At 54.5% G+C, this 9,786-nt stretch overlaps 1 protein-coding gene across 1 annotated transcript; it reads right to left on the reverse strand.

Annotated features, from left to right (window-relative positions):
- Nucleotides 1–4,113: 4,113 nt before the first annotated feature.
- Nucleotides 4,114–6,997, reverse strand: RPS14 (ribosomal protein S14). The gene is made up of 5 exons (XM_030229310.2): nucleotides 6,844–6,997; nucleotides 5,532–5,682; nucleotides 5,095–5,256; nucleotides 4,829–4,905; nucleotides 4,114–4,222 (listed from the first exon to the last, which is right to left on the reverse strand). Exons 2-5 carry the CDS (start codon nucleotides 5,678–5,680, stop codon nucleotides 4,155–4,157), a joined length of 456 nt encoding a protein of 151 aa, XP_030085170.1. The 5' UTR covers nucleotides 5,681–5,682; nucleotides 6,844–6,997; the 3' UTR covers nucleotides 4,114–4,154.
- Between the last annotated feature and the right edge of the window lie 2,789 nt (nucleotides 6,998–9,786).

Raw genomic sequence — 9,786 nt, forward strand, 5'->3', positions numbered from 1 at the left:
GGGAAACAAAAAAAAAGTCCTATTGGCTGCTGGCACTTGCATCACTCGTTGTCAGGCAGAGCTCTGCTCCAGAGGTCTCCAGTTCAGAAATGATGCTGGACACAGTCCTGAGCTCCATGGCCGCTCAGTGGAGCTTCACTGCCCACCCCACGCCACCAGCAGGTCACCGTGCCCAGCTGGTGACACCACTGCCATGGGCCCAGAGGCTCTGGTACCCCCGGGGGGCAGGAGGTGAGAAAAGGGGGGTGGCAGTGGGGAGGGTGAGAGGAAAGGTGTGAGGAAGGAAGTGGGGTGCAGAGCTGGGACAGGGGGGTGGGACACCATGGGGAGGACCCCCCACACCAAAAGCTGAGCAGGACCTTCCGTGGGAGCACAGTGCTAGGGTACACCCCTCCTCCCTGGCCTCCTCCCCTGCTGCTGGAGAAAAGCTGCACTTGGGCTCAAGCCCCTCCTTGACGGTCACTCTGGACCCTCCCTGTGGGGAGTTCTTGGCCAGCACTTCTCAGGCTGAGGGGATGGTGACTAAAGGATCAAGGGCTTTCAAGCCCCCCTTCCTTCTAGCTTGACCCTCTTTGCTTTGCCTGCAGCAGCTTCCAGGGACTGAGCACCCAAAGCCAAGAGAGGAGGAACAGCCCCTCGATGTGAGCAATCCCAAAGCACCAGTGGGAGTGGGGCAATGAGGGTCTCCAGGCCCCCACAGCCCCACAAGGGCTACATGGGCAGGAGCAGCCATCCACCCCATAGTGCTGTTTTTTGGAGGTGTTACACAACGTCCCAGAGCAGCCCAGGGGTAACAGACCCCCATGCCCACACTGGGCCGAGGGTCACACTGAACCCAGCACCAAGCTGGCTCCAGCGTCAGGACTTAGCACAACCATGGCCAGAGCTCAGCCAAAAGTGAAACTGCAAATGAGGAGTTGAAAGTCCTACCTAACCTTACCTAACCAGGCACCAGGCACCACGGGTTACCTGGCAAACCCCCTGCGGCAAGCAGGGACACTTTCAGCGACTCCATTTTTTTTCCTGATTCAGTCCTGAGCCTCCCAGCTGGCAGGACAGCCCTGGGACAGCAAACAAAAGGATCATTTCAAAGCACTTGCAGGGGTAGGGTGGGGTCTCCTGGCAGGTGCTGTTCCTGGAGGAAATGTGGTGGGATGATGCTCCTGCTTTCCAGATGGGAAATTGCAGCCCGACACAGGGGAAGGGTTTTGGTGCCTGGAGCCTGGTCCTGACCCTGCAACCCAGCTGAGAAAGGCCTGGGTGCCCAGGGATTCACACAGCACTGCCCCAGGGTGTCCATCAGCCTCACCCCAGGCCTGTAATAAAGCTGTCTTTAGAAACCATCAGAGGGGCTTGAAAAGAAAATAAAAAGGGAGAGGAGACTGAGAGAAAAGGGAAGAAAGAGAAGTTAAAAAAAAAAAAGGAAGAAAAAAGTGGGGGGAAAGGCAAGAACACAAAGCAGACATTTTTTGTCTCTCCCCTCATGGGCACTGGGACTTTTGGGGAACACACAGGTTTTCCTCACAGCTCCAGGCCCTGGTCAGCTCCTCATTTTGGCCACAATTGCTGCCTCGAGGCCACACTCCTGGTGCATTCCATGACCAGCCTCAGCCATAAGAGGAACCAGAGAAAGTCGGAACAGGAACTTCACAAACAAAAACCCCAGCGATTCCATGGAGCTGGGCCAGCTGTGCAAACCACAAATGTGGGTGGGAACATCCACCTGGGGGTGGGAACATCCCCCTTCCCAGGCAGGTTGAGCCCCTCTAGCCACAGCCTGGAGGAGGAATGTCAGCCCCATGTCAGCCCCTGCTCCACACACCGACATTTCCAGTTAGCTCTTCAGTGCTTCACACACAACTTTCTGCCCAGGGCTGTGACACCCGGTGGGTTCTCAGTCTGTGAATTGATTTTCCAGGGAAGACAAAGACACTTTCAGAGAGCAGCTTCCATCCTGTCTGACCCTCCTCACTCTCCCATTGCCTGAGGCTGGCAATGAATTGTCACCACCCTGCTACCCCAAGGCTTTGTATTTGGTGCTGCCCATCAAAAACTTCACAAGTCTTTTTTGAGGACAAAAAAGCCATCTGGAGCAAGGAGTGATTTCAGGACTCTGATGAGGAGCAGGCCAGTAGAGCAATTATTTCAGGCAGTGAGGTGGAATAACCCAGTGGGCATTCACAGGAAGCCATTCATCACCAGCTGGTCCTTGTCTCACAGCTCTCAGTCCCCAGATCCTGCACAAAGGTTTGAGGAACACACCCACATTTCCCACTGAGCCTGAGGTGACACCCTCAACAGCACAGGATCAGCCCTGGGCAAACTTGAGGGGAAAGGCTGAGCCACAGGGCTCACCTGTAAGCGCTGACTGTGTCTGGGGATTGAGCACAGCCCCTGAACAGGCCCATGCCCTCCACAGGATGAGCATCCCTACACAGGGTGGGTAGGCAAGGGTGGGCAGGCAGAGCGTGCCCCACTCACACAGCCAGAAGCCATCACCCAGCTACAGTTACAGGGGGGGCAGGTGATTCAATTTCTCACCGAATCACTCAAGACAAGCCAGTTGGGTCAGGCCAGGGAGTGTCAAGAGCCAGGAGACCCATCCATGCCACTCTGACAGGAGGGCCTTTCCCTCCAAAAAGTCCCAGGACACGGGCCAGGAAGCTGCCCTTTGCTGGGGCTTCAGTTTCTCTTCCTCATTCATTTCCTTTTTGGGGTTATGCATCAACACAGGAAGCTGCTTCAAAGACGTCAGGTCGGCTCAGAAATCAAAGCAATTTCTGCCTTTAATTGTGCAGTGAGCCCAGGCACCAGCTTGCCCATGGCACAGCACAGCCAGAGCAGCAGACGGCACAGGCTGGGTGTACAGCAACTCAGCTCAGGCAGCCCTGTGTGCACCTGCATGGCTCCAGCTTCCAAGGATAAAGGGTTACTAGAGCAAATCCACCTTCCCCTGGAGCAGACACCTTCCCCTTTCTACATCTGGTGTATAAACCAGCAGGGCTGAACGAGCCTGGACAAGGGTGGGCAGCAGAGGGAGTCAGTGGAAACACCGCCCCCTGCACCAAGATGAGCAGAGCCTGCTGAGTTTTTGCTGCAGCAAAGGTCCTGTGTTGGATTTCTGCTGTAGAGCTCTCTCCAAATGTGCCCCATGAAACAGCCATGGTGATGTCCCCTGGGACAGAGTAACTCACATCATTGAGTTCAACCCAGCCCTAACACCTCAACAAAACCATGGCACCTAGTGCCACATCCAATCTTGTCTTAACTGTGGCTTTTCATTGTGTAAAAACCATTACTAACAAAAAACCCCAAAACCAACCAACAAAATTGCAACAAACAGTAAACTAAAAACTCCACTAGCAGGAGGAAACCTGCAACCCTGCCTGCTTGCCCTGCCTGTGTGATCTACCATGCCATGCCCTCAGATGTGCCATGTGGAAGAAAACCCCACCCTGAGCCTGCCTGGCTAACAGCAGCAACAGCTTTCACTGCATCCAAAGGCTATCAAAAACCAGAGTGGAGCTGTTGGTAACAGTGCCCCATTCCCTGCTCTCTCCTCTCTCCCGCCCCCTCCTCCTTCAGCCCCATGTTGGCTGAGCTGCTGCTGGTTTCATGTTTTTGACACCTTCTGCACAAGTTCAACCATCACTTTAAAGACAGGAAAACAGTGATGTGAACGGCAAATGGGGCACGTTAAAGACAGTAAGGGAAGTTTATTCTAACATTTTCCATGGCCACATATAAAATAACAAATAAAACACTATGGCTGTGCCAAGGGAAATGCTGGCTTAGGAACAGATATCCAGGCAGAGAGAGGACTTTTTCCACAGAAAAGGGAAGTGATGCATTAAGCAACATTTTGCAGAAAATCCAGCAGCAGTTGCTCGTTCCCAGCCCAGCTTTCTTTTCCAGGAGATGCAAGAGGTCATGATTCATTTTAAAAGCAGCTTTTACTATATGAAGTCCAAGACCCCTGTGGCTTTATATCAACCAGCCCGGTTCCCCTCCAAGCAAGAGGCCTCAGTCCATAGCACAAGCCATCTGTGGATGGAATTAATTGAAGCCCCTTGGCTTCTGAGCACACCCCAGTAAGAAAACACAGAGGTAAACTGAGGTTTAAGAGAGCTTTAATAAGAGAAGGTGCTGCACTGTTACAGACGACGTCCACGGCGACCACCCTTCCTGCGAGTGCTGTCGGAGGGGATGGGGGTGACATCCTCTGCAGGGAAAAAATCCAGAACACAGTTACCTCCCAGAGGCACCCCCAGAAACCACCTGGGCACAGCCATCACCCAACATCTCAGCACCTGGACACCACAGAAGCTGCACATGTGCAGAAGGAACTCTCTGTGTAGGTATTTGGAAACTTGCCACAGGCTGGGTACCCAAGGCTTAACACTTTGCAAGCAAAAATTCCCATCTCCCATCCCAGTCAAACCAAGCAGCTAAAGCAGTTCAAAAGAAACACAGGATGCTTGAAGAATTTTCAGCACAACCACCACCACTACATCTTGTGACTTCCCCACAAAGCTGAGGACTCTCCCTACAACAGCTGGAGAACTCCATTATTACTGAGTCACCAAGGTATTTTTAGGTGCCAGAACAGCCATGTGACATCAGAGGAGCAGCAGCATCCTGATCCAAGCTGGGGTTTGCCCTGTGCACCTGGGTTCTGAGTGCTGCTCTCACCACCTACTGGTCAATTTGTCAATTTAAGGATCTGTTTCATTTCATTGTGCCATCCAAGCAGCCATGAAGAAAGTCCCAAAGTTAAGATCAAGCAGAGCAATCACTTCACTAAATAATCCCTTTTTTCCTAACTCACCAATGCGGCCGATCTTCATTCCAGAGCGGGCCAGAGCTCTCAAGGCTGACTGAGCACCGGGTCCAGGAGTCTTGGTCCTGGAGGAGAGTCAGAACCAACAACCCCTTTAATGACCCAGAAGCTGAACCCAGTTTACAAACAGCCAGGAATATGAAAGCCACACTTTCCCCACGCCAAACCAGGGAAACTCTCCCGGTGTTCCACACCCATTCACCATCAGCCCCCACAGCCATATCCCCATCAGTGTTCCAGCCCTCCTGCTGTACCTGTTGCCCCCAGTTGCACGCAGCTTGATGTGCAGGGCAGTGATGCCCAGCTCCTTGCACCTCTGGGCAACATCCTGGGCTGCCAGCATGGCTGCGTAGGGAGAGGACTCATCTCTGTCTGCCTTCACCTTCATCCCACCAGTCACACGGCAGATGGTTTCCCTGCAGAAGGAAAAGGCGATGTTCAAAAGAAAGCCATTCCTTGTTCTTCCCCCAAACCAAAACCTATTACTTCCAACGTCACCAGATCAATAAGCCACACAGTACCCTGAACACCATCTAAATCAGAAGAGCTCACCAAGCCACCCAGTTCATGCATATGCCCAGTTCAGCAGAAACTCAAGGATTTTGGTGGAACCTCTTGCCAAACCCAGTTTCTGCTTCCACACCTGAAGGAGCTGGGTACTACAGTGAGGTGATGCCTGTCCCATACTCACTTGCCAGACAGATCAGTCACATGGACAAAAGTGTCATTAAAGGAGGCAAAGATGTGGCAGACGCCAAACACATTTTCTCCTTCAGCAACCTGGGGTCCCAGGCTGATGACCTGCTCTTCCTTCTTCTCCTTGCCCTTACGAGGTGCCATTTCTGGACAACAATAAAAGAGATGTATGAGTGTTGGTAATTTCTCAGCATTGTTAAAGGATTTTATGAAATTCCTGCTATTTCAACCTTTTACCAAGCAAGAAAAAATGAGTTACCACTGACAAAACACAAGTACATTTCTTATAAACCCCATAATTTCCAGCTTTGCTGTATCCTGGCACACAGGTCATCACCTACAGCTGCATAGTGGAGTCTCTCCTGCTGCACTTCATGGCAACTGATGTCCTTGAGTCCCACCACAGCAGTGCATGAGGGAGCTCATTTCCTTGATAAATGCTGAGCATTTCCCCTTGTTTATGTGGGTTTATGGAAAGAAAACACCAAACCAAACAATTACAGAGACCCAGTACTCTCAGTAAGCCCTGAGTCTGTAAACATTTAAGTACCAGTTTGGGTTTTCCCATATTAATGGTCTCCCAAACACATCCTTGGGACTAGCTCAGCCAAGTCTCCTGCCCCCGAAGCCCACCCCCAGCGAGTGGAAACAGCAGGGGCAGCACTCGGCTGTGCTCGGTTTGATGGCCGAGGATCCTGTGCATCCGCTCCCAAGCACAGAAAACGGTTCCATATTGCCCTCTCCTGCCAAACTCCTGCTACAGCCGGCGCCCTGCACAAGGGAGATGTCCGGCCGCTGCACCAAGGTACCCAACCCAAATACAACCCACGATCACCCCCGGCCGTGCCCTCTCCACCAACTGCCCTCAGCACTATAACATCAATTTACAGCAGTGTCTGCGCGGCCACTTCAATAGCACCACATCCCCTCCTCGACACATCCACGGCGCACGGGCTCCACGGACAGCACTCTCCCCAGCCCAGCGAGGCCGACACGGAGCACGTAGCACACCCTGTACCGCCGGCATCGAACGCCGAACGATGAACGAGTCGCGTTTCGCCGCGGCCCCGACCGCTCAGGGTCCAGGGGAGGGCCGGCCCGGGGCCCAGCAGCCCCAGCGGGCGCTCCGCTACTCCAGCCCGCAGCTCTCCTGCGGCCCATGGCCCCGCTCCGCCGGGCACGCCTCCCCCGCGCCGAGCGCGCTGCCCCGCGCAGCCCCGGTCCCGCGAAGGCGGGCGGCGGGCGCGGAGGCCGCGGCGAGGCGCGGGCGGGCGGATGGCGGCGGATGCGGCGCGGCCCGAACTCACCTGCCCGTCTGCTCCGGCGGCTGCCGCGGAAAGGAAGCGGCGGTGTCAGGGGGCGTGGGTCACCGCCTCACCCGGAAGGGATGGCGGGAGGCGGCGTGTCCGCTGCCGCAGGCGCAGGGCTGTGTCCCCATCCCAGTCCCGATCCTTCCGGGCCGGACACAACCGTGACCGTCTCTCCCGAGGCCGGGCCGATCTCCGCGGAATGGTGCGGCCGCCGCTCCCCCTACACAATTCTCCCGCCGGCCCGACCTCCCCAAGATGGCGACAGTCTCCCCCCGGTCCCTTCCCAAGATGGCGGCAGGGGTGGGGGAGTGTTTGCGCTCCAGACGGAGCCGGCCCGGGAGAGCTTTGGAAACGAAACGGTTCAAAAAACAACTGAAGGGAAATGGGTGTAATTCCAGCAAGCATCCTGCTTCTCCCCGGCTACGCTGCTGCAGCCGGCTGTGCCCCGGCTCAGCTAGAGCCGGGTTGGGGCACAGGCCTTTCCCCCTCACTCCGCTGTCAGGGCTGAGCATAGTGAGGGGTCCTGGGGGTCTCCAGGCAGCTGCTTGTCCCTGCCCCGAGCTCAGGCCGGAGTCCTGACTGCGAGAAGGTATTGGGGAATCCACCCACGAGAGGATGTGTGTGGTGGTTTAATATGTGTGACTGCCATATTTTCGTCAAGGAGCTGATGGGAGAGGTTTCAGACTCAGTGATTCTCTCAGGAGCTCTGGCAGCGGATGGGAGAAGCAGAGACTGCAGCTGTGAACCGTGGGTGATGGTGCAGGAGCACCTCCCTGAGCTGTGACATGGAGAGGTTTGTTCAACCTCGACAAAAAGAATGTCAGTTTGTAAAATTTTACATAAAGGTGGTCCAACAAGGCAATATTTTCTGTTTCCAAGTGATTTAAAAAGTGTTGAGGAGAGTGAGGATGGGGAACACCAAAAACCTTCAGAACAGAGGCACAATGAAATTGAATTTATAGTGCTGATGAGATGCCTCCTGGGCATGATCCTGCCCTGCTTCCAGCTGCTTCACCTGGTGCTGGGCTGCCTCTGGGAAACAGAGCTCTGAGCCACATGGGCTGGGGCGTGAGTGACAGCAGGAGCACCCATGGTCCCTACATGGGAACGCCTGACAGAGCTTCAGATCTGCGCCCAGAACTGTGCTCAGAGCTGGGCTGATGGAGGAGAAGCAGCTGGACAAGGGAGGCTCCTTGTAACAGCTGCTAGTGAGGCTGCGCAGTCCAAAGGCCTGGAAACATCTGCAGGGAGGGTCCAGCTCCTCTGCATCACTGAGAGCATTTGGTGCTGACCCGTCAGAAACTTCTGCCTCCCTTCTCATGTCCATCTCCTCTGCAGCTGAGGGGTGCTACATGGTTTTAGGGTAGCATCCACTTGCCCCTATTGCTCATCCAGATTTCCCACACCTTTTCCTTTCTCTGGCCAAGCATTCCAGGATGCAAACTTCTGGGCTGCCACCAGGGAAAAGAGGTTTGGTCCTTAAGGCTCCCTCTCCCCCTGCACCGCCCCCACCCATGCTGGGATTTTTCCCTGGGAAACTCTCTGTGCTCAGCGATGCCACTGTAACCCCGATCTTGACCCCCTGGAACACCTTCACTTGCTCCTGTGCTCGATACACTTTTGCCACTGCATCAGGGATCTTCCTGTTTGAATATTGAAGGAGAGGCTTTTAAAATACACACTGGCAGAGCTGCTGTAATTCCAGCCGGCAGCTCCAGTGACAGCGGCTGTGGCCTGATTTGGAGGAAAGGGGAAGGAAAGAGTCAGCAACAGAGGTCAGCCTGTGTCAGGGCATGTGTGGTGTGGGTGCCGTGTCTGAGGAGGAGCCTGGGGATGGTGAAGGGTGCACAGGCAGCCAGGCAGGCTGGGTTTGTCCCCACAGAGCCACGTGTGCAGCTCTGCCTGTGACAATCCTCCAAGAGGATGAGCCTATGGATATTACCCTGGAACAGATGCAAGCCAGAGGCAAAGAGACAAGCCTTCACTTATGGGCAACAGGCTGAAATAACCATATGAGTTGCTAAAAGAATTAACCCACTGGTTCAAAATCCTGTGCTACCCTCAGCCCCAAAGTTCCTGAGAGACAGACTGCTCCCAGTCCCTCCAGCCTCTGGGCAGGATGGAGTTTTCTCCACTCCATGGGACATATTCTTCCCTTTCACTTTGCCTTGCACTGTTTCTGGTGTGTCTGCAAGGGAGATGCCTGCCCTGCAAAATGTTCCTGGAGCTCGAATGCTAGCTCCAGCCAGGCTGTCCTACAGCTGAGGACAACGCTGAGAGCATTCCCTGGCTGGGATGAGAAGGGAGGGGCTTCCAGCAGGGGCTGCAAGGATTGAGTCCTCCCGCCTGGCTGAGAAGGATGCTCAGGCCACTGTGGGGTTAGTGCCAGAAATGATGTGTATTTGCTTTGAGAAATCCCCCAGATTTAGTTCCTTAATGGGTAATTAACATTCCAGCTGCTCCTTGGTAATAGCCTCTCCAGCCCATGGGAAACCCACAGACACGGTGACGCTGCAGGCAGATTTCATAACTCAGCTGGTGACTAAACAAAAAGGGCAGGCAAACGGGAATGCTGCTCCTAACATCTTCCCCGGGCTTTGGCCTTGGAGTAAACTGGTTCAGGCTGAGTGGGGTCAGTGGGAAGTGACTGGCCTGACCTGCGAAGGCCCCAGCTCTGGGCTTCCCACAAGAAGGAATTTTTGCTGCTCAGATATCACTGTTACCATGGCTGTGACTTGTTCCCATGAGCCGTGGACCTGTGGCCTTACTGGTGGCCTTGAAACAGAGACTGGACTGGAAGAGGCCAAAATTCCCCCTGTAGCAGGCTGAACCCCAGCTGACTGCCTGATACGGAGCAGAGTCTGCAGTTGGGGCTCTCTAACAGACCCCTCAAGATGGCATCTCTCCTCTAATACCATGGCAAAGAGACATTCAGGGTGC

Source organism: Serinus canaria, chromosome 13, assembly GCF_022539315.1.
Source record: "Serinus canaria isolate serCan28SL12 chromosome 13, serCan2020, whole genome shotgun sequence".
Lineage (NCBI taxonomy): Eukaryota > Metazoa > Chordata > Aves > Passeriformes > Fringillidae > Serinus > Serinus canaria.